At 42.1% G+C, this 23,933-nt stretch overlaps 5 protein-coding genes across 7 annotated transcripts; 3 read left to right on the top strand and 2 right to left on the bottom strand.

The window, feature by feature from the left end:
* Positions 1 to 9: 9 nt before the first annotated feature.
* LOC5512845 (glycoprotein endo-alpha-1,2-mannosidase) lies at positions 10 to 2,202 on the top strand. The gene has a single exon (XM_001633079.3). The coding sequence runs from the start codon at positions 323 to 325 to the stop codon at positions 1,727 to 1,729; it is 1,407 nt and encodes a 468-aa protein (XP_001633129.2). The 5' UTR covers positions 10 to 322; the 3' UTR covers positions 1,730 to 2,202.
* Positions 2,203 to 2,320: 118 nt separating this feature from the next.
* Positions 2,321 to 7,934, top strand: LOC5512846 (NADH-quinone oxidoreductase subunit B 2). 2 transcript variants are annotated; one of them, XM_032382258.2, is made up of 9 exons: positions 2,321 to 2,538; positions 3,395 to 3,494; positions 3,613 to 3,680; positions 4,219 to 4,265; positions 4,959 to 5,029; positions 5,395 to 5,437; positions 5,950 to 6,015; positions 6,564 to 6,610; positions 7,190 to 7,934. In XM_032382258.2, the coding sequence occupies exons 1-9, from the start codon at positions 2,514 to 2,516 to the stop codon at positions 7,377 to 7,379; spliced, it is 657 nt and encodes a 218-aa protein (XP_032238149.1). In that variant the 5' UTR covers positions 2,321 to 2,513; the 3' UTR covers positions 7,380 to 7,934. The 2 variants fall into 2 exon arrangements, with proteins under 2 accessions (XP_032238149.1, XP_032238150.1); XM_032382259.2 differs by lacking the exon at positions 2,321 to 2,538 and having other exon boundaries at positions 3,395 to 3,501.
* LOC116618504 lies at positions 7,915 to 9,503 on the bottom strand. 2 transcript variants are annotated; one of them, XM_032382260.2, is made up of 2 exons: positions 9,380 to 9,503; positions 7,915 to 8,503 (listed from the first exon to the last, which is right to left on the bottom strand). In XM_032382260.2, the coding sequence occupies exons 1-2, from the start codon at positions 9,444 to 9,446 to the stop codon at positions 8,145 to 8,147; spliced, it is 426 nt and encodes a 141-aa protein (XP_032238151.1). In that variant the 5' UTR covers positions 9,447 to 9,503; the 3' UTR covers positions 7,915 to 8,144. The 2 variants fall into 2 exon arrangements, with proteins under 2 accessions (XP_032238151.1, XP_048577668.1); XM_048721711.1 differs by having other exon boundaries at positions 7,915 to 8,455; positions 9,380 to 9,497.
* Positions 9,504 to 11,936: 2,433 nt separating this feature from the next.
* On the bottom strand, positions 11,937 to 19,650 carry LOC5512824 (macoilin). The gene is made up of 9 exons (XM_032382276.2): positions 19,436 to 19,650; positions 19,175 to 19,316; positions 18,900 to 19,026; positions 18,547 to 18,676; positions 16,626 to 16,692; positions 15,712 to 15,826; positions 14,864 to 15,348; positions 14,341 to 14,597; positions 11,937 to 13,894 (listed from the first exon to the last, which is right to left on the bottom strand). Exons 1-9 carry the CDS (start codon positions 19,513 to 19,515, stop codon positions 13,198 to 13,200), a joined length of 2,100 nt encoding a protein of 699 aa, XP_032238167.1. The 5' UTR covers positions 19,516 to 19,650; the 3' UTR covers positions 11,937 to 13,197.
* Positions 19,651 to 19,789: 139 nt separating this feature from the next.
* On the top strand, positions 19,790 to 23,515 carry LOC116618519. The gene is made up of 3 exons (XM_032382277.2): positions 19,790 to 21,303; positions 21,868 to 22,130; positions 23,077 to 23,515. Exons 1-3 carry the CDS (start codon positions 21,072 to 21,074, stop codon positions 23,431 to 23,433), a joined length of 852 nt encoding a protein of 283 aa, XP_032238168.1. The 5' UTR covers positions 19,790 to 21,071; the 3' UTR covers positions 23,434 to 23,515.
* Positions 23,516 to 23,933: the final 418 nt, after the last annotated feature.

The raw sequence follows: 23,933 nt of genomic DNA, 5'->3' as shown, positions 1-23,933 counted from the left end.
CTGCCGCTGAACGCAATATTGCAGTCGCTAGAAGTTATTTACAATATGGCGGCCGCGTGACTTATTGAGAACATTTTTTTTTCAATTCAGTTATTTTCAATATGATTTGGCAGTGGAATGAAATTCAATAGTCTTAAGGAATGTTAACAAACGCTGATACTGGATTTAGATGACATTTTAGAAAAAAATATAGCAAGACAATTTTAACTAAATTTCATATGTTCAAAAGAAAGACAAGATTGCTTCAGTCTGCGATATATATTATTGGTCTTCTTACCGTCATTGCTTTAAAAGGCTTATAAAATTTGACTTTAATGCGAAGATGCCTCGCCTCCTACGACTAAGTAAACGAGTCGGGGTTCTTGCAATCGTGGCTATGCTGTTTATAACTGGATGTTTTGTGACGATGCAAAAGCTGAGTTTAAACGAAAGAAAATCAGAAATAACTCTTGAATCTGCACTTAATGTCAAAGAGGATAAAGAAGCAATAGGTTTACCTGACACAATTCTAAAAAGTCGTATTGCCTTTAAGACTGCAAATGTTCTCAGAACGACAGACCACAGCAAGGAAATCTTGAAAACTGAAAAAGTATTGAGTGATGTGAACCAAGTGCCAGATGTTAACACTGTGGGTACGGTGACAGGGCTGGCAACAGTTGAAGTTCCTCCAAGACCTAACTATAACGTTCATATATTTTACTACGCTTGGTATGGCAACCCTGAAGTGGATGGCAATTATATGCACTGGGATCACAAATATTTATCCCATTGGATTCCAGAGATTGATCAGCGTTATCGGCATGGGAAACACAACCCCCCTGACGATATAGGGTCAAATTTTTACCCAGCACTTGGACCGTACAGTTCCCGAGACCCAAAAGTTATTCATGATCACATGAGGCAGATGTGTGCGGCTGGTGTTGGGGTGATGGCTTTGTCCTGGTATCCACCAGGAAAAGCAGATGATCAGGGATTTTACTCAGATAAAGTTGTGCAACTTTTGTTAGATATTGCCCACCTGTATGACATGAAAGTGACTCTACATATTGAGCCTTACAATGGCCGCAATGATGAAACTCTTCACCGAGATGTTAAGTACATCATAGACAAGTATTCCACCCACAATGCATTTTATAAATATAAACATAAAGATGGTAGGATACTGCCCTTTCTCTATGTTTACGACTCATATAGGACTTCTGCGTCAGACTGGGCAAGGCTTCTTAAGCCTGAAGGGTCCCACTCAGTGCGCAATACAAAATATGACTGCATTTTTATTTCCCTTATGGTGGAATCTACCCATAGAGACGCTATAACAATTGGCGGCTTTGATGGCTTCTACACTTATTTTGCTACAGATGGCTTCACTTATGGCTCAGCATGGCGCAGATGGGGGCAACTTGCATCCTTTGCAAGGCAAACAAACACACTCTTTATCCCAAGCGTTGGACCTGGATACATTGACACCAGTGTGAGGCCATGGAATTCTAAAAACACCCGACCTCGTCTGAACGGAGAGTACTATAAGAAGAGTTGGACTGCAGCATTGAGTGTACATCCTGAAATTGTGTCAATCACGTCCTTTAATGAGTGGCATGAAGGGACGCAGATTGAGAAAGCCATACCTAAGTCAGTGCTTGGACAGGTTTACAACAATTACAGCCCTAATGAGCCTGACTTTTATATTAAACTGACAAGGGAATTTGTAACAAAATTGGCTCATAAATAGCACTTCCTTTGCAGGTATCTCATATTTCTATCAGATCGAGTAGTCTGATTTATCAGATGGCACATGATCGTTTGTTTCACTTCCTATCCCTTTCCAGAGAGGAAGTTAAACGAACAATCACGTGCCATCTGATAAATCAGGCTACAGATCAAGGTGAGGGCTTTTCATAGGCGGGTTCCCAAGGGGGTTGCGCAGTCCTAGGTATAATATGGAAAAAGCATAGTATTTCAAGATTCCTCAATAAGAAATAACCTACTTTTTGGCTGCCAAGGGTGTTGTGCGTGCGCACCCCCCCCCCCCCTTTGTATGCGCCTGTATCATGCGCCCACCCCCCGTAGATTTTCTCTCTCCTCTTTGTTAGTTACTCACGACATTTCACATCTTAATTGGAGTTCCCTACTATATTTTGTGTTTAGCGTATTAAGAAACAATTTAACATTGACTAAGTATCTTAATAAAAAGGCTCAATTCTGTTTAACCTTCTCCTGTATATAAAAAAAACTAACTTGACCAAAAACACGTTAGTTCAGTGGTTCTTCAGGGGGGGTGGGGAGGGGGTTGTTCCTTGTTCCTATTATTGATCTTTACCATTTTACGAAGTCCGGAAAAGATTTTAAAACGTTTGGGTTGCAAAGGAACACCTAATGCACCACCAAAAACGCGTAAACAGCTTACGTGTGCTACTAAAATACGTGGAAATACTTATGCAGTGTGAATGTCTGTATTTGGGTTTCCTGTGGTAGATTTACATAAAAAAGGTATATGCTAAAAAAACACATGCAAGATGGCTCTGTCGCTGATACGCAATGGTGAGCGCAAAGCTGCTTTATTTCGCTTTTATGTAGCCTTATCAACTCGCTCGTCTAAAATTTAAATACCTATAACACCTATGATATAATACCTATAATAAAATGAGTTTAAAATGAGGTGAAGTGTTTGTCTAGAATTAAAAGCATAAAAGATATTCGAGCATCTGATCTGTCAAACGGAACTGGTATCAAGATAAAAAATAAAAATAAAAAAGTTAAATTTCCAATTTTCTGTCTTAAATTCCAGAACGAAAACTTAAGTAATAACTTTGTTTTTCTTATAAGGCGGAAATAGTGTCTTTAAAATTTTGCGGTGTTGCCGTTCTATTGCACTCGTTGTGTGACGCAAATATTTAAGTGCATATGCTAATTTCGTATTTTGATAGCGTGCGTTTATTTATTCACGTGTCCAATATATGTCAGTAATGCTTCATTTATATTTTAAGGCGGCTAGACAAGTCATTCTGATAAACTCAAATGTAGACTTAAAATATGTAAACAGCCGCTAAACTTGCAAGGAAATTTACGTTTTAAAAATGTTATATGTAGACTAATCCCTTCTAGCCAAGCACCCTCGACAGTTGAATCTCTCTCAGACATGCCATTGGGGCTTGACCTTAAAGCTGCCATTTCACAAACTCTGGAGCCGTCAATCTACAGCATCAGTCACGTACTGACGTAGTTATAGAGAGGAGGGGCCCTGGAGAATCAAACTAAATTATTTGAAGGGGGGGAGGGGAGCAAACTCCAGTAGGCTGGGGGGAGGGGGGGGAAGGCGGGAGCTGAAAAAGTTGACACTTGAATAACAACAGCCCCTTAGCAGCTGGCATGGCCGTTAATTCCGTTTTAATTTCAGCTCGACCACGCCCTGCTGTTTTTCTAGGAGGGTGGGTTGACCTTAGCCATGCGCGGGCTCTTGGTAGAGCTGGGCTGTTGCTTCGGCCTGCTTCACTAAGGTGAAATGTATGCATTATTTATGAACACATCGCACGGCTTATGTTGTCCCATGTACCTCAACTCCTCCATTAGCCTCCCCTTCCCCCTGCCTATCCCGTTTTTTTTCTTATCTTTCAGACTCATGAAAAACAAGACCTCCACTTCGTCTGCCGTTTCACCAAAAGGACGTTTTGACGCCACTGTAGGTACGAGGCGCTTTTCTGGGGCCAAGGGCGACGCGCGGTCTTCAACAAAGGGAGGAGGGGGTAGGGGTGCGCCCAGAGTTGCATATCAAAAAGATTTAGCCAAAAATCGTCGTTTTCCCCAGACGCGGTCACTTCCATATAAGGAAACTAATATATTCCTTATTTGGAAAATCTGCATGATTCTTGTAATTTTTGAGGTGAGCGTACCCCAGGGGCTTCGTAAACACCATGACTTGTAACCAGAAGAGAAGAACAGTTACTGTGACCATCTTCAGTTAGTTGAGAAGGTCCCTGATAAGAAACTAAGTTTCCTCGGTACCAGACCCCCGATAAGACAAAGTTTTCTTCAAAGTTAATCATTTTCAATGGAATATGTTTGTGGAATATGATTGGTTATCTGACGGGGAAGAGGTAACAAATTTAATGGCGGGAGAGGGGTCCCCGACGGTCAGACACCGAATGGTCGGCCCATTTTTAGTTCCGGACTATAGTGTCCAGAATGAATTTGTTCCGATTCATCTGTTCAACGTTTTTGTAGGTTACGTGGTGACGAAGCTAGACGACCTCGTTAACTGGAGTAGAAGGGTAAGTGTAATGAGTTCAAGAAAAAAGCATTTTTTCATCTAGATATGGTGAAGATTAAATAATTCTATCAGGATCCTAACATTAGATTTAGATACCTTGGCGATATTTCGCGACACTATTTTTCGCGATTTTCCTATTTTCGTAAAAACCAGATCACTTTTGCTATTTCGCGATTTTGGGATAATAAATTCAAGCAAAACAAGTGGAATAAAAATGTGCTGTAATCATCAAAACTGAAACAATTGGTAACAAAAAGATGCGTGGGCTAAATTTAGTTTCATTAGAAACTATAAATACAAGTCCAACACAACCCCTTACCGTACTAAAGTACATTAGATGACTAAATAGACAAGGTGTTTACATAAGGTTTATAAAAAGGCCAATATTCCCCCAAAGCCTTCTTTGTGTACTTACTTAATTTTAGCGCATCCTTAATTTTCGCGTCACTTTATTTTCAAGAATATTTTAAAATCGCGAAATTCGCGAAATTAAAATGACGCGAAAATTAAATGTAATAATCTAGAGAGTTGATACGTGGACTCGATCATATTTAGTATGTTAATGCAATATTAATTAATACACATTATAATGATGATGATGTTGATGTTGTTGATCATGATGATGATAATTACGGTATAGTGCTAGTTGTTATGATGGCTCCATAGTAATGATCGTGTTTTTGGCTTTATACAGAGTTCTCTATGGCCGTTGATGTTTGGACTGGCTTGTTGTGGGATTGAAATGATGCACTTTGCAGCTCCGCGGTAGGCACATATATCCGAACTATATAACGATCATTATCAATTATAACAAACTATACAACATATACATTTTCAATTAAAACAAATCATACAAGCGGAGAAATACCGATCAAACAACCATCACCTCTTCTCTCTTTTCACAATAGCTCGGATCACCAGGGTGATTGAAGGAAATGGTGTGTCGAGTTTTTATGGGGTTCCAGAGATCGGAGATCTACTATAGTACTAGAAAAGTACTCGAAGAAAGAAAGAAGTAACTCCGAGTTAGAGTGATTTCGAGTAACTAGGATATATGAGCTAGCAGAATTCCACTGAGGCCCGAGACGCCGGCGAAGACGTTATGTGCTTTTGATTATTTTTCTTACCAGGTACGACATGGATCGGTTTGGAGTCGTGTTTAGAGCCAGTCCGGTAAGCGACAACTTAAAGAGATATCTTTTCCATTTCTTTACAATTGTTTTGCTTATTTGTCCAATTTATGCCTTTTCTAGCAAAACTCAAAGGGACAAACACAAAGAACATGTTTGTCAAAAGTTAATAGATATATTAAACCTATTGGTTTGTCTGTCAAATGGAGATTCTTTTACTGGATTTACCTGGATTCGATCTCCAATCTACAAATCTGATGTTTAAGCATTTCAAAAGCTACTATAAAAGCATTTTCCTCTCCGAAGATTGATTTAACAAGAATCGGGAAAAGGAGGATGACGAAAATTTCGCAATTTCAATGATATTATTCTTTTTCTGCCTCGTTAACGCCTTCCAAAATAAGGTGGAGAACCCGGGAATTTTGCTTATTTCGTGTTTCCCATCTGCCATTTTTCGCTTTTATTTGATCATGCTCTGTTTTCGTTTAGTTATTTTGTCCTTTTTGGTCGTGTGGTCTTGAATCCGTGATGATGGTATCTTTTGTTCTCTTTCAGCGTCAGATAGATGTCATGCTTGTTTCGGGAACAGTCACAAACAAAATGGCGCCTGCTTTAAGACGGGTAACGAGAAAGTTAACTAAAATGGTGCTGTGATAAGTGGGATTAATTCCTCTCTTTTTATATTCCGCTCAGATTAGAGTTTCTCTAGTCGATAAGAGCATCTTCGCATTCTCAGCTCCAAACATTGTATAAAGAATCTTAAAGTTCTATATTTTTGTCAGTATACTCGTTCGGTTTTCTAGTTTCCCTTCTCTGCCCTCTTCATGTCTCCCTCCTAGAATGTCACTAGTCAGGACCACAGGCTTCCCACCCTTGTTAGTAAAGGAATATTGTGAAGGAAGTTGAGTACACTTGAGCCCAAAGATTTCTACGGACATACGGATTCACGAAAATAATTATCCATGAATTATATCTTCATGCCCTAGTTCATAAAATAAGCTAACCGGGCATGTAAATGCATCTGTCTGTGGTAATGTGTCTCCCAAAGAACCTCAAATGTACGAAACAATACCTACCAATATTGCTGCTTACTCAACCTCGTTTCCCGCTACTTCACTGACAAGGGTGGGAAGCCAGTGGGTATTTATGTTTATCTTTCGCTATTTCAGCTTTATGACCAAATGCCTGAGCCACGCTGGGTCATATCTGTAGGAAGGTGAGCTCGGCTAGTACTTCATGTGTGACCCTATGAAAGTCACTATCTTCGCGCGCCACAGGATCCCCAATATTCCAAAACAAAACATTACCGAATAACCCCGATTGAGCAGGCTCTTGCAAGTGCATACCGGAGAACGCCCCTCAGCTTAGTTAGCTTTGATGGTACACAGCTCACTCGTACTTTCGGGACAGCCTCGTTTAGTGTTATGTGACCATCACAGAATTCCTGTGTTGTGTGACCACATTCTTTATCTTTCTCTATCCTGGCCAATAAATGTGATTCGCTGCTTAATCCTTCGGCTGTTACACGTGACCTGTATAGTAGTGTTATGTGACCATCACATAAATCCTGTGTTGTGTGACCACATTCTTTATCTGTCTCTATCCTCGCCAATAGTGATATTCACTGCTTAATCCTTCGGCTGTTACACGTGACCTGCATAGTAGTGTTATGTGACCATCACATAAATTCTGTGTTGTTTGATCACATTCTTTATCTGGCATTGTCTTTGCCGGCAGGGTTTTGTATGTTAGTGTTGTTTGATGACTCATTTGATGATTCATTATCAATCTCCAGCTGTGCAAATAGCGGTGGATACTATTACCATTCGTACTCCGTTGTCCGTGGCTGTGACCGCATAATCCCGGTGGATATCTACGTGCCCGGGTGCCCGCCCTCCGCCGAGGCGCTGCTGTTTGGGGTACTGCAGCTGCAGAAGAAAGTCCGCCTCAAGCATCATCCAATAGCTATGTGGTACCGGAAGTGACGCATCATCAGATAGCCATGTGGTACCGGAAACGACGCATCATCACATAGCCATGTGGTACCGGAAAAGACGCATCACCAGATAGCCATGTAGTACCGGAAGTGACGCATCACCAGATAGCCATGTAGTACTGGAAGTGACGCATCATCCGATAGCCATGTTACACCAAAAATGATTCACCATTAGATAGCCATGTGGTACCGGAAGTCACGCATTACCCGATCGTCCTGTTATACCGTCCGGAGGTGATGCAATAACCGATAGCCATGTAGTGACGTGCCGTAAAAGCGATGCATCCTTATAACCATGTAGTACCGGAAGTAATGCATTGCCTCTCTAGCCATATTGCACCGGAAACAATGCATTATCTCATTAGTCATGTAGCACCGGATTTATTGTATTTCCACCTTATCTAGCCATATACATTACATATGACACAATCTTATGTTATTGAAGATGCATTTTTAAAGAATTGTGAAACCATTGTAAAGGTACTTGGAAATTTTTTAAATGATACTAGCAATGAATATTAATAAACACTAAAATTCAGTTTTATTTATTTGACTTTTATCGAAAAAACGCCTTTTTACAAATACACACTGCATGTCTTCTGAATTATCATTTTCACAATTTCTATGGAAAAATTTAAGCACTCAATTCAAGGTTGTGCGTGATGTACATACTCTTGGTGGTTGACAAGTCAAAATCTTGCCAGCGGTGTCTCCCGATGTGCATGCGCATTGACCCTCCACTAAAGCTCGTGTTTTACTCTACATCCCGCTTGAAATGCACATAGTCTAGCCCCATTCCCTCTCCCGCGTGTACCACCTCCACCTCCGCTTTATGTATAATGTCTTTCACTTCTGCTTCCTCTGACGTGCCCTTCTTTTTCTCTTTGGCTGCTTTCTGAGCCAATAAGACGTAGCCCTTGGCGATTCTGAGCTTACGGCGGGCTTTGTTGAGCTTCCACTTGACTTCCTCAGTGACAGTCTTAAAATGAGGGGTCTGCTCCAGGACAACGCGTCCACTTTTTCCCTCTGTATCAGGCTCCTCGCGTTCTGCCTTTTGTAGTAGGTCTAAAAGGGATTTGTTGCTGTCACGCGGTTTAGGAGGTTTCTTTTTGCCTGCACAGTGCGATGCAATGAATACACTATTTTAGTCCTAATCACGCCGCCATTTTATGCTCCCGCTCAAGCAAGTAAACAAGATATTTACAATGAATCAATCAATAACATATACTTCATTTTCAGACTGCTACTTTGACCCTCCTTGCAAATAAATCGCTGTATTTCTTATAAAATCAAAAAGCCCAAACTGTCGCGATGTCGTACCAGAACAATGAATACAATACTCTGCCCTGAAGAAGTCTTATTAAAGACGAAAATTTGGCAGAGTCGATTTCCAGTTTTTGGTGTGCTGTATTTCGTATGATATACAATAACAAAGGCGTGGGTGACATTATCACTGTATAAATATTTTTTTATTCAATCATCCCAAAATTTTATGATTTCGATAGTTCGACATATCCCGAGAGAAACGAAAATACCGGCATATCTATCCCATGTCTTGTTCCAAATGTCCCAGTTTCATCTCGTTTCTCGTTTTATTGCCTCATGGGTTTGTTGCCTTGTTTGGAGAGGCACACAAGAATAACCCAGGGAGTGAGAAATGTCAAACACAGGTATCCCAACATCTCAAAAACATTTTACAAAGGCAACAGGTACTTGATAGCAGAGTTCAAGATAATGTCTTTGGTCCATGAAACTGTCAAATAAACAAGAGAAAATAAAACAACTGATTTGCCGAAATCCCTGGAAAACGTCTGCTTATAGAATTCAACAAAATGTTTTTTTTTTCAAAATCATACAATTTTGTCAATATCGATGTGTACCTTGATCGCCTTTAGTTGAATGATCTGAGATTTTTGAAGCTCACTGATTCACTGCGGTCTGTCCACAGCATGACATACAAATACTAAAACAGTGCATCAAAATACTTACTTTGCTTAGTTGAGTTTGCGGCTACTAAGGCAAGCAGCAAAATCACCGCACGTATTAGCCTGGCCATTATTAGTAGAGTCTTGAAGGGGACAAGCTATCCGCAGCGAGGGATGCTCGAGACGTGATGTCATTAGTGAGCTGGAGGGGGTTTAATATTGATTGGATGTTTGTGATTTTATCTGTAAATATTTATACAAGTTTTGACATATGTGAACAGGTACTTTAAAAGGTAAGCTGTTTACGATGAGTGTATTTGACGCCGAATCAAGGAAGTTCCTGGTGCGTGCGAAAAATATTTATCAGAAGCTAATGAAGCTAATGTTAGACGCCGACAATCTATGGCTAGATTGCGTGTCTCGGCACACAAACTAGCAATTGAAACAGGCCGCTGGATTTGTGAAAAATGTGAAAAAAAAATAAGGTTGGGGATGAGTACCATACCTTAATGGAATGCGACTATGTCAATGATATACGTCGAGTATTTTTTAATGATCTATTTGCAATCAATAACTCTTTCAAACTGTTAAGGCCAAAAGACCTTTTTTTGTATATTATGAGCTTAACAGATGACTCCATTACGAGCCTAGTCCTGAAATTTTGTGATGATGTAATTAAATATTATGAATAGAGGATAGGCATATAAGCCAACCTACTTTGTATATTATACTAATATACCTGTATTGGTATTTATTGGAATAAAGTTATTATTATTAGTTTCATTTCCTATTGAGGGACGGACTTTCAAATACTATGCTTTTTTTTAACAGGACCGTAGGAATGGGTACTTCTTGGCCCCTCCACGGTAGTCTTTAGAAAGATTCTAGAACTGTCTTGGATTGAATTTCACAGTGAAACAAGTGGTTTAGCCTGCTAGCCGGCTCTCATTGTGGGAACCCTGTGCGCGTGCGAAGGCGTACCTCGTCCTTCGCGCGCGCACAGGGTTCCTAATATTCATAAATAAAACCGGCTAGCAGGCTAGATTTAGCTCGGTAGCAGGGGCTCATAAGTAGGGGCAATCATCTGTATTATATAAGTGTCACGGCGTTTCCGAGGATCAGGCTATTTTTAGACGCGCGCGCACGAACGGGCAAATCAATTACGTTGACGTTGGCCGCGCGCGCGAGTGACGTGAGGCTGCACGCGCAAATTGCAGTTATAAAGAATATTTTTTTATCCATCATCCGTCGGTTTATTTTGTTTACCAAATGAATTGCAAGCTAGAATTGAAAGTCGTAGGTAGGGTTGGATTCATATAAAAAGATAGAGCAACAAAAGTCAAAGTACCGAAAAGAGACTGCGCGTGAAGTTGAGCTCAGCCAAAACGTCAACACAAATGTCGAATCTGATTGGCTAATCCGCGCGTCTAAAAATAGCCTGATCCTAGGAAACGCCGTGACACCTATCTAGTACCAGAATGTGGGGAAGTTGATTGCCTCTACCAAGAGAGCATAAGATAAGAGAGGGACCCTTTGGTATTACCCTCGCGCCATGTCGATTCCGAATCCGGCTATTTTTAGTAACCACCACCCCACCACTGCGCGTGAGGATTTGCTCCTTTTATTTTGTCCTACTCCCCCGCGGGTTGCGTGTTGTTGTTTTGCCGACTCGATAGGAGAAAAGAGATCATGTAAAATAACTCGGAAGAAGAAAACAGGTCTAACTTAAGTTACCAAGATTGGCAAATATACTCACAGAAAGCTAAATCCCTGAATGGTTTGACTGTTTTGTTTGTCTGAGCGGCGAAGTCAAATGAGAAAGAAAAAACCGACGAGAGATAAAATGGCTGTGATACTGCGTTTGATTCAAATCCCGACACCAGCTTGTATAATAACAGCATAATAATATAACATATAATAATAACAACATCATAGAAATACAGTAATATCTCCCTCTTTATTTCCTCACTTTTACAAAAGCTCAGATACTTCAGCTTGCTGGCTTTGATCATCACAAAAATTCATTCCCTCGCTACAAGGTTAACTTTTATGAAATGTATTTTTCTTGGATTCCTTCTCAATTCACAGAAAAATACTCACAAAAATCAATATTATATCTAACTTACAGATTTCGTCTGACCATTAGGAAGATAATGAATGTTGAGAAACCAGGAAGAAGCAGCAAGTTAGAGCAAAATCGGTGATTGAAGCACGAGGTTTTCCGCTCTTGATTTTGAATGAAGTCTTGCAATCCTCGAAGTACTACATCCCCTTAATAAACCGCAAGTGCCTGTATCCTTGATGCTAGAATGAAATTTTCGATGGTATTTGTGCAAATAGGGTGTTTTTTTTTTCGGTTTCAAGTCACAAAACAGCGGCAAACAACAAGATGTAAATGCCAAAGCGCGGGGGTAGGGTGAGTAAAAATGCTCACGCGCAGTGGTGGGGTGGTGGTTACTAAAAATAGCCGGATTCGGACGCGACATGGCGCGCGGGTAATACCAAAGTGTCCCTCTCTTATCTTATGCTCTCTTGCCCCTACTTATGAGCCCCTGTCGGTAGTGAAATATTTTTTTTTCGCGCAGTAGAGGACTCGTCCTTGTTCAATCAAAACTAGACAGTTTTCTTGCTTCATAATTTATTTATCTAGTTTTCACTCTGTTTGTTTACAGATCTTTGTTTCTCGTTAACGTATAACGTACATTAACGCAGTTCGCGGCTGATACTTCGTGTCCACGAGGTCAGTGTCTTGCTGCCGAGACCCACTGAAGCTAAGAGAAAGTTGCACCCTACACCAAGTACTAATGCTAACGATTTCCAAACTATATTCAAATCAATTACCAAGCAACAGGGTTGGGGATGGAGAGAGTTGTAACGTGCAAGGAAAATGACGGAAACTGTGCAAGCCGACCAACTGCCGAGAATCCCGAACTTCGGGACTTTCGGATAGTATCGAATCACGCCCGAATGGTCCCGACTGACGCCCGAATAGTAACGAGTCACTGACGAGTAGTACCATTTCACACTAGTTCTTCGGGTCCTGATTGGTTGGGTGTAAAAGCATCTAAAGTAGGAAGTATTTGACACTAATACATATAAATAAGGCAGTACTCAACGGAATTAACCAGCAGCAAATGCCGTAACCACTAAGCACAAGTTAGTGCTGCTTTCTGTTCTACTGCACGTCAAGCAGATAACGCCACAATTAACGCGTGAAGTGCTGTCACGCAATACTGAACGCTAAAGGGTAACGCCAAACCTGACGCGTGACATGTTCACGTAGGTCACGGGGTGGGGATAACACGTGAGGGTAGAGGTATACGAATGATTAGGTAGTTAAAGGTTAAAGAGATGGATAGACAGTCAAACAGAGAGGAAAGATTGAGAAGAGCATAATGGGGATTTTGATTTGAGTATTTTCAATGAACTCTTATATAAATAATTCCAATCGACAAACTGTGGCACACTTCAATTAAAACATCTCATCAAGAGCCTTGAAGATAAAGACGGAAACTTTGAGAGAGTTGAGGCGAAGCTTATTTGATACTCTGTACCGTGTTCTCGACTTCTTGGGTTCTTTGATTATCCAATTGGAGTAAGTATATGAGAAAGGAAAGTGTGGATGGGGAAAGGGAAACATGAGAGGGGGTGAGTGAGGGAGTGAAAGAGATACCAGCAAGGGACGAAAAGAGAATACGTGTAAAATAGAGAAACACGGGCGGAGTGAGGGTAGGAAAAGGTAGTGAAAATGGGAAAAGGATCACGCATTACGCCAGCACAAGAAATGCCTCCGACAACTGTAACCGAACTATAAAGCCTTGCTAACGCCTAACAAACCAACTAACCTAAGTGGGGTCTCGGCAAGTGAGTGATACGAGCTCTTCAGAGCAAGCCGTTCTGTTTGTTTGATGGTATGTAACAAGGCGCACTCGGGTCCAGCGCGCTGGACAGGTCATGCGCAGACTGGGAATGCAGGTGATTGGCCGAGAAGCGCCCCCCAGGGGAGTCCCCAGGGTAGGACGTGGCGGGCATGACGGCCATCACCTCCGCGATCTTGGCTTTCAGGGTTTCCACGTCCCGCTCCTTGCTGGAGAGTTTGTTTTGAGTGATCTCGAGCTGTCGTCGAGTGTCGCCCAGTGCGGAGAATAGATCCAGCTTGAGACGGGTCTCGGAGCTAAGGCTGTTCTCTAAGTGGGTGTTCTTTCCCTGCATGGCAGTCAGCGCGGTCATCAGGACCTCGGTCTCCTTCTTCAATTGCATACTGTCGTTCTCCTTGGTCCGTTTCCTCAATTCCTCCGTCTCTCGCTCCAGCTGTTCTAACTCCTTGTCTTTGTCGGAGAGCATGGCTCGCAGCTGACGGGTCTCGAGTTCAATCTCCTCGCGAAGCGCGATGCATGGCTCATGCAGGTTACTGTCGTCTCGTTGTTTGGCCGCCGCGCCCTCGGCTTTGTATCGTTTGCGATCCTCACGAAGCTGGGTCTCGGCGAGCAGTCGGGCGTCGCGTTCGGATTTGAGCTTCCGTTCCAAAGACGAGATGGCGCTCCGATCCTGCTGCCTTGAGCTCGTGAGGGACTGGATCCTTGAAAACACGCAACGGACGGGTTAGTGACGGGATAAACTTTTTACCAGGGAACCCGCATGTTAACGCGTATGCTAATTGGTAAAAGTTTTTAAAACCATATCTTGGCGGCCACGGTAGCGCGCGTCGCATAGTTAACCTTGTCTTAGTGGCAACGGTAGCGCGCGTCGCATGGTTAACCTTGTCTTAGTGGCCACGGTAGCACGCGTCGCATGGTTAACCTTGTCTTAGTGGCCACGGTAGCGCGCGTTGCATGGTAAGCTTTGTTTTACTGGCCATGGTAGCGCGCGTTGCATGGTAAGCTTTGTTTTACTGGCCATGGTAGCGCGCGTTGCATGGTAAGCTTTGTTTTAGTGGCCATGGTAGCGCGCGTTGCATGGTAGGCTTTGTTTTAGTGGCCACGGCATGGTAGGCTTTTTCTTGTGGCCACGCCTTATTGCACTTACTTGTGCTGTAACGAGTCGTTCTCTGCCTTGAGCTGTGACAGCTCCACCTTGGCCGACCGCTCGTTGGCCATCAAACTGTGCATGGTTGAGCGTAGCTCCTGCTCAGTCTGACGACTTGCTTGCAGCTCCACCTTTACTCTCTTCAGATCATTCTCGAGGATAACACTAGTGCTCTCAGCGCGCCTGCGCAGAGACTTTTCCTCCTTGAGTTGAGCCAGCATGCTGGGCCCGTGATCAGCTGCCTTCAGATCCTGGCTCTGTCGAGTGATAGGCCATTAGCAAAGTCGAGATTTGGAGAAAGCAAAAATTCACAACGGGGTGTGTCTATTGAAAAGCCCTTAAAATAATGTTAGAAGGGTGTTTATTAGTAAAATAAAATAATATAATAAAATGTCACATAATATATAACAATGGTGATCATCGTACTTGCTAGACAGCATCCATCTCAGTACTAATCTAGGGGGAGTTACTATATAATAACAGTAAATATAATACTTGCTAGACAGCATCCACCCGTACTGACCTTGGGGGAGTTACTCCGGCTGCTCTTGCGACTGTTTCCCATAGAGTTACATGATACACCCAGAGAGTCACTATCTGTGTCGTCCTCCTCTTCCTCATACTCCTTTATATGACCATGGACACGCCCATTCATTTTAGTTGAACCTCTGCCCAAAGTACCATTACTTGTGACACGCCCCTTGTTACCACGACCGCTTCCTTCGGATGATATCTTTTCAAGTTCATTTAAGTTGTGGTCCTCACTGGACTTTTTTGAGCTCATGGTAGATAAAGCATCCAGCTCTTTTAGCAAAGCACTGTTGCCCGTACGCACCCCAGTGCTTGCCTCCAGATCACTCAGCTTAAGCCCTCGACGACCCGCCTCGTTCGCTATTAAAAGTTCAAGGTCTGACTTGGTGTTTATACCATTTGTCATGACCGGCGGGTGAAGAAGACGGGTCTTGGTGGACACTGATTCACCATCAGGTATCCTCCCATTTGCTATGGCTGCATGCAATACAAAATCCTTTAGACTTTATCCTTAAAACTTAATGAATAATAGAATGTACTGATAACACTTGCTGGGGTATTACAGTGTGAAAAACATCAAATCAATATCATGATTTTTAAATGCAATAATAATTGGAAACAAGGCTTTCATTAACTTTCAGAGTAGGGGTTGCAGTCATTTTATCTTTTTAGTTCAAATAAAACTTAAGTCAACTTTAAAAAAAAAGGAGCCAGCCCTCGGGGCATGCTGGCACTAACGCCAGCGGTCGGGGCCTAATAAAACCCCTGGAAAATGGTATTTTTAGTAATATTTCAGCTGAGATTGTGACAGCCCTAACTTGTTAACTTGCTATGTGTTACCTCTTGTATGTCTTTCTGTTGTATTATCAGCTGCGGTTGCCACATCTGTTGGCAATGCCTGGTTTATCAGCTGCATGTAAAACTCATTCTCTTTTGAGACCTGAAGCATCTTGCGCTGGAGGAGAGAGGTGCAGTTAGAAGAAATGAAGAGTTTTCTCCAGACAGTTTTGCCAACTATTACCCCCCCATCTCTAGTTCTGCTATCTATGCTTTCCAATTCCCTAATCCCGCCTTCTTTGTACTCCCCGTCCCTAGTACCACCATCATCTTTGTACTCCCCCCTTCCCTCCCTAGTTCCATCATCTATGTACTCCCCCTCCCCTCCCTAGTTCCATCATCTATGGACTCCCCCTTCCCCTCCCTAGTTCCATCATCTTTGTACTCCCCCTCCCCTCCCTAGTTCCATCATCTATGGACTCCCCCTTCCCCTCCCCAGTTCCATCATCTATGTACTCCCCCTCCCCTCCCTAGTTCCATCATCTATGGACTCCCCCTTCCCCTCCCTAGTTCCATCATCTATGTACTCCCCCCTCCCCTCCCTAGTTCCATCATCTATAAACTCCCTCTCCCCTCCCTAGTTAAGCCATCTATGTACTCCCACTCCCCTCCCTAGTTCTATCATCTATGTACTCCCCCTCCCCTCCCTAGTTAAGCCATCTATGTACTTCCCCTCCCCTCCCTAGTTCAGCCATCTATGTACTTCCCCTCCCCTCCCTAGTTCAGCCATCTATGTACTTCCCCTCCCCTCCCTAGTTCAGCCATCTATGTACTTCCCCTCCCCTCCCTAGTTCAGCCATCTATGTACTTCCCCCCCCTCCCTAGTTCAGCCATCTATGTACTCCCCCTCCTCTCCCTAGTTCCATCATCTATGTACTTCCCCTCCCCTCCCTAGTTCAGCCATCTATGTAACTCACCTGTCTCATCTTGTAACCAACATAGCTTTTAACACCATAGCCAAGTGTGACCACAGGGTACCCAATACTGAAAGAAAGACATTTAAACAAACACATGAAAATACAGAAGTGTTGCTCATTTTGTGATCACATGAATATGGATATCAATCAAATCATCTCATTTGATGAAAATAGGTATACTCTAGATTTCAGCGGAAAAAAAGCATCAAAATCTAAAATACGCCACTTGATATTCAAGAAAAACCAAATTCAAACATCTGGGCAACTTTGGTTTACGGCTTTCCCCTTATTAGTATACGCAGGCGTCAGTATTATTATCGACATTCCACATTTCTTCTTGTAAAGATGGCAGAAGTCCCAAAACGTTTTCACTCCTACTTTTGACAATGATTATTCATAAACGAGGCTGTGTTACGCCAAAACAAGACACAGTCTATTAGTTTATTATGTGACGAAGGATATAAAGCAGATCCTGGGAGGATCGCATGTTTAAAAGTGGTCGATTTTGCACTCCAGACCCACAAAAACCACTCAAAATTGAGCGCATAAAAAGTGACTATTATAGAAGGAAAATACAATTATTAAGCTTTAAACTGATATATAGTTGTTGGTGTTTGCTTAAACTTGATGCGAGAATGAGCAATTTTTGTGGGACGATCAGGGTGATTACTTCCTGGGTCTACGGTATCCTTAAGGGCCCCAAAAGTCCAGTGGGCCTTAAATTTGTTTTAGTATCAAATAAACAGACAGGCTATGTTAACTCAGAGATACTCAGACCTAAACAGACATCAAGCTTGAAATCAATACCATGACAATGCAAATTCAGGACATCAAATATCAATTAAAATTTGGGGGTTTAGTTCATGCATCATAACGTCATCACATGAATATCAGGGAATTTCCACAGTTCTTACCAATCTTTGTTGTAATAGCAGTCATTTTCACAGTCGCAATCACAAAATACTAGTTAAATACAAAGGGAAGTCTTTTTACTTTTAAGCATACTAATAAAATTCAATCCCTTCAATAGACTAATATACTTGTATCTTGATTGATTAAAAACTATTTCATTCGCCAGCTTATATATTACCTAAGCAAACTTGTTTATTAAATTATTCTATCTGCTTATTCAGTAAGCAGGCAACAACAATAACCCTGCCAAGAAACTATCAACATTTGTGTGGGAAGATAATCAAAGCGAACACCTACTTCAGATTCAATAAACCTGGATTAGAGGGTTCACGCTCAATTGCTCACAGCTCAAATATCATCAAAGTGTTATCATGAATTCTCGGTGTGTTTCATATCGCGAAAGATCTGTTATAGCTAGGATAGCGAGCATTAGTTTCTACGGGGGGTAAGGTTTTGTAAAGGAAGCACAAATACAGCTTTTTGACATGTATCAACAATCGGTTGAAATTGAGAATATTGGAACAAAATCTCGCGCCAAATTTTTAAATTAAAAAGAATGAAATGTGTTTAAATTTTGGGGCCAGGTTTCACTGTGGTTGTGGATTTAGCGATCACATTTTATTTTCGGAGAGACATCAGCTGTAATCAGCGCAGATGTTTTTCAATGGTTTCCATCGACGAAACGGAAGTAGAGCAGTGTATTGTTGTGTTTGCGGGCGAATTTTCACGAATTAATCGTGAAATTCTAAACAGCGCAAGAGCATCCCAGACAAAAAGAAGCACTTATTTTTTTAAGTTTTTTACCCTATACCTTTTATACCCAATCTCAAGATAACGAGAGGGAATCAAATGGAACAGTTGCTGGTCGAATTGACATTATGCAAATGCCACTAATGTACACTCGAGAAATGAACAGCGCAGTTCACGGTGTTTTATCTAAATATTCTAGGAAGTACAGTGGGGATCTAGCTAGAGTAGTTATATCTAGAGAAAATTGTTGAAAACTCACCAATGCGCAGCGAATGGTCGACAGAGGTCTAAATGGAATGGTAGACTTTTTAGCTCTCGAAGACGGACAGATGCTTCGACATATACGAACAAAAGCCATAGGCTCACCGTCGGTAAGCATAGACCTCGATCTGTAGAAGAAAAAGATAGGGTTTAGAGTCATGGTAACTGTGTTTAATGGACTGGTACTGCTAGAAAACAGGTAACAAAGGTCAAAATACAGGGTTCACTCGGCGAGACATAATCGTCTGATGGTAAACACAAGCGCAAGCGAAGCCGAACTGCATGCTTAATAATCTCGAAACTTTCTCAGATTAAATCTCAAAGATGGTTAGGGAAGTATGAATAGCTTACCTGTGTGCCATACAAACTGTACCCATACATATGTACTTGCAGCGAAAAATAACCAATGTACGGGTAGTAAAACAAGACATATTAGATCCGAACAAAAGGCCAGTGTGAGAAACAAGAGAGAGAATGCCTGTTGAAATGAGGAAGGAGTAATATTAGTAAGCAATAGACGGGTAGTCTATAAAGACAATTTTACAGGGATGATAGAACGTCTGGATGGCATCCCAGGCGATGATAATAGTAGCAATGATAGATATTAGTGAGGTGGAAACACTTACCAGCCCTTGGTACTTGAATGAATCGTATGCACTCCTAAGCAAAAGCCAGAAAGGCCACAGATATTCGAAGCGAAACTCGAGCAAGAAGTCCGCCGTTAACACTAGAATCCACACCAGAAAGAATCGAACATATAAGAAGACACTGCAAAGAAAAAAAAAATGCATACGATGAGGTCGGAATATTTAAAAGAACATCGCTGGATCGACATCTACATAATAAAATGCCGTTCGGTTCGTTTGAACATAAGCGATTTTCTTCACCTTCCATAGATAGATTCAGTGATCCGAGATCGCTTTAGCGGTCTCCGTAGCTTGGACGGATCTATGCTTCTTCTCTTCATAGTGTTTTAGGAGTCATAGAGTAAATATTCATATGAAAATAGAGCGAGTTTTGTGCGAGTGTATGAGTGAGTCAGCGTTGTATTAGAAGCGAACCACTGTTCTAGACGGATCCGTTCTTTCTGCGCATGTGCGTTCGCGTGACGTCACAACATGGCGAAACCGGATGACTATTTGAGCACCGAATTTCGCGTTTTTTTTTTTTTTCTTTGTATTACTCGATATCAAAAGTGTATTCTTAATTCTTCTAGAGATCAATTATTGCAATTATGATTTTTACTAGAGCATTTACGTAATGAATAAATCCGAAACGTACCATTTTTCAAAACATTCTCTTCAAAACAAGCTAGGAATTTGTTTAAGAACAAGTTTATAATTTGATATTGTTAAAGAAGATTGATAACTATGTTATGGCGAAACAGAATAGCTTTTAAACACTTTATTCATCTATCACCCTTTAATTTTGCTCTAGGAGAACAACAGTTAAGTGAACTGGAGTAGACAGTTTGGCTTTTTGATATCCGCGTTTCATCCACAATATCCCATTCAATTCCCGTTATCCCGAACACTTTTTTTTTTTTGTACCAAAACCCCTTGATCCCGATTTTTAACTCTTAATACCGATCTGTTCCACTATTTCTATCCCGATTCACCGGAAAAAACCTAGGGGACCAGCTTTCGGCTAGGCTTTCGTCAAAACATAAGATTTATCGAAACAAAACCGGACAGCTGGAAAGAGAGAGCCCTTTGTGGTTGCGCTAGTTGATGCATGCGAACGTCATTGAGCTTGAATAATGACCGAATGGGTAACATCATTAACGGGATGGCAAAATTCCCTGCTAAGAACACCAGAATTGTTAAAATGCAATTACCTCAACACGAGTTTGAAAGAACATAGACGTGACAAGGCTGTGAATTGTTAGAAACAAACAGGAAATGCTCTGGTAGCATGACACGTTTCTTGTTAATGCAGTAAAGAAACAGCTGGTCTATTTGCTACACTATCACCAAAAGCATTCAGTTCTGTATTCTTTTGGTGAAAAAACAGAGTATGTCTTCGATTTCCCTTTTACCCTAGTTTTTGTTGCAGCAACATCGATGGTGGACGCTGGCATTGCTAAATAACTGAGAACAATTTACTTGAAATGACGAGAAAACCTAGTTTTCAAATCATCATATAAACTGAATAAATTTGGGTTATTCCGTGTTGATTGCCGTCAGGATCTCAGCTTCTCAGTCAGTTCCTCCTAAAACTTGTGTCTAAAAATATCAATCAAAACAGGTGGACACGGAAAGTATAAAAAATGGGGAAAGAAAACAATTAATGTTAAACAGGAACAGTTCCACAATGTTTCACGATTCACACAGAGTTTGGAAATACAAACCACTTGATGACTATCTGAAACCCAAAAGCCGAAAAAGCGTTCGCATTGATGACATCACTAGAACAAACTGATTAAAGCGCGCGCGTCGTTATGACATCATAAAGGACGGACTGGTACTGGTTAGGAAGTTGCACGTAGAGATGGCGAATTTGAGTCGGGGATTCAATGAGTAAATGTGCTGGCTCACTCTAGAGGACGCGATTGCCGTCGTCCCGGCAGCCAAGGCGCGCCAAGACCGACGTAAGCAGCCCAGCAGGCCGTGGTGCACTGGGAACGAGGATGGTGACCGGGAACGCATTTCCGGTGTGAACCGGAAACTCAGTGAGACTCGTAGAAGGTTGATTTTAAGGAAGAAGGAGAAGCCATCACCGTACACTTCCTTCAACGAGAACGAGACGGACAACAGTAAGTGCTGGTGGTTTTTATTTTCTTTGTAAATGTAAGATGTATATCTGTTGCTTTTTTGTAGAGCAAGTACCTATGTGGGATATCTTGCGCTCCACAACTGACTACCCTTCAGCATAAATACAGACTGCTCCTAGCGTGCGTAGCAACCGCAAAGGGCTGGGGAGGAGTAGGGATAAGCCCCGAGCGCCTGGAGGGAAGGATGGAGCGGTATAGGGAAAGGGAGCGCTTCCCTCTCTAGCGCGCGCCTCGTCTTGTCTCTTACCCAACCCTTTGGGCTTGAAACACAGGCTAGACTGCTCCACGCAGTTGTTTGTTTTTATCATGAGTGTGAGTTGTTCCCGTACTCGCGAGAGCCTTGAAACTTGAAGATTTCACGGTTTAGTTTGAAGAACAACGGAAGACATAATCCATTTCAGAGTACATTTCACGTCTGGCTCTTTGAACTTTTAATTGTTTTCTGCCGTCGCAGTTCGCTTAGACGTTGTCGCTGCTTAAATTTCCTAGAGTGTAACCATGGGTTTCTAATAGAAAAAGACTTGCCAATAGATTTTACCTTTCTAGAGTCATCTTCAGAATTAAACATGTTCCGAATCCCAAGCTACTCAACTCGAGAAAAAGAATGGTCAGCGGTGTTGCATCCAATGAGCTACCATCACGGTGTTGCCATGGCGAGGAGTGTTCGTGACCACGTGACGATGAAGGCTTCAGGGCTACAGCCACCGATGTCAACACTTTACGTCCGTTGGCATGGAAACGAGAATTTTCTAGTCTACAATGTGAGAACGCTCTACCGGATCTTTATTCATTTTGGAGAAGTCAGAAAGGTAGGCAGACATTTCCTTGTTAGATTATATTGCTATTTTCGATATTTTGCGAACTATTGTAAACGATTACTAATTTCAAAAGGCCTGGCTAAACCAGGCGACATGTCCAGCGGCGACATTTGCGTGCGACATGTCTCCTAAATGTTCCCTATTATAACCACTACCTAAAACATGTTGCGCGCAACATGTCTCCTTGATGTTCCCTATTATAGCCACTACCTAAAACATGTTGCGCGCAACATGTCTCCTAAATGTTCCCTATTATAACCACTACCTAAAACATGTTGCGCGCAACATGTCTCCTTGATGTTCCCTATTATAGCCACTACCTAAAACATGTTGCGCGCAACATGTCTCCTAAATGTTCCCTATTATAGCCACTACCTAAAACATGTTGCGCGCAACATGTCTCCTAAATGTTCCCTATTATAGCCACTACCTAAAACATGTTGCGCGCAACATGTCTCCTAAATGTTCCCTATTATAGCCACTACCTAAAACATGTTGCGCGCGAAAAAAAAAGCACGGCACGAAAATGCTTCCCAACAATCCGGGAAACGTTTCTTTGTCGCTGCTACACTGTCTTTTTGGGTGGATACACTAGGAGACATGCATGCGACATGTATAACACGCGGCGTGTAGCACGCGACATGTCACCTAGTTCAGCCAGGCCTTAAAAATCATCATCCTGCTTCTGTCATGCAAAAATGTTGGCAGGAAACCACCGGACAGCCTCTATCCGCTGGTGTGCGGACCTTGTGGTCTGCGTCGACTATTAAATATAAATAAGAACTTTAAAAAGAAGTCGAAAACAACCCAGTTTTTTTTTTCGGTAGGCCAGTACCTGCCTTCCTCGTTTTTATAACCTGAAGAAGGCAGGTTTAATGATTAATTTAATAAGTAGAGTATATTGCATATATGATACAAGATCCCTCTTTTACTTCAGATCACTATCACAAGCCCTTGCAGTGCAACGGTTGTCTTCAAATGCATCGAAAGCGCATGTAGAGCGCTAAGCATGCGAAACCTTGGTCAGTGGCAAAACCCATTACACATGCGCTGGCTTCCGAACGTGCCACACGTTATGTGGGACAAAGAGGAGTCACGTGCACAACCCTACGTCGTGCAGCATCCACCAATCAAAGAACGAGGAGATAGCACTACGCCACCTGCCACCATGCGCTCAAGTCAGATCACGTGCAGCTTGTCTCAGACCCAGCTTCCACGGCCGAGCCCAACCCCAAAAGAGTCACTGTTGACAGTGCTGAAAAACGCAAGACTAGTTCCAGTACCGCGCGGTTAAACCAGCCTATTTGTTTTGAATTGGCGGCATTTTACCGGCGAACTGTCACATTTTGGCGAATGATAAGAAAACTAGATCAAACCTAAGGCTATAATTTTCTTTATGACTCCCTCATTATCAAACAAATCTGTCATCTTTTGTACAGTATGGTTTTAATGCTGTACAGTTAGTCAAAACAGCGACCGAAGTCAGCCTTTTGTACCTTTACTCGAACGATTCAACACTGAGATTTTGTTTGTTTTCGCCAGAACACGCGCATGCACATACATGCACGCAACTTCTAGGGTTATTGCTGAGGGTCACTCGACTTGACATGCACGCAACTTCTAGGGTTATTGCTGAGGGTCACTCGACTTGATATGCACGCAACTTCTAGGGTTATTGCCGAGGGTCACTCGACTTGACATGCACGCAACTTCTAGGGTTATTGCTGAGGGTCACTCGACTTGACATGCACGCAACTTCTAGGGTTATTGCTGAGGGTCACTCGACTTGACATG

Source organism: Nematostella vectensis, chromosome 14, assembly GCF_932526225.1.
Source record: "Nematostella vectensis chromosome 14, jaNemVect1.1, whole genome shotgun sequence".
Taxonomy (NCBI): Eukaryota; Metazoa; Cnidaria; class Anthozoa; order Actiniaria; family Edwardsiidae; genus Nematostella; species Nematostella vectensis.
This window is presented reverse-complemented; position numbering and strand designations above follow the sequence as displayed.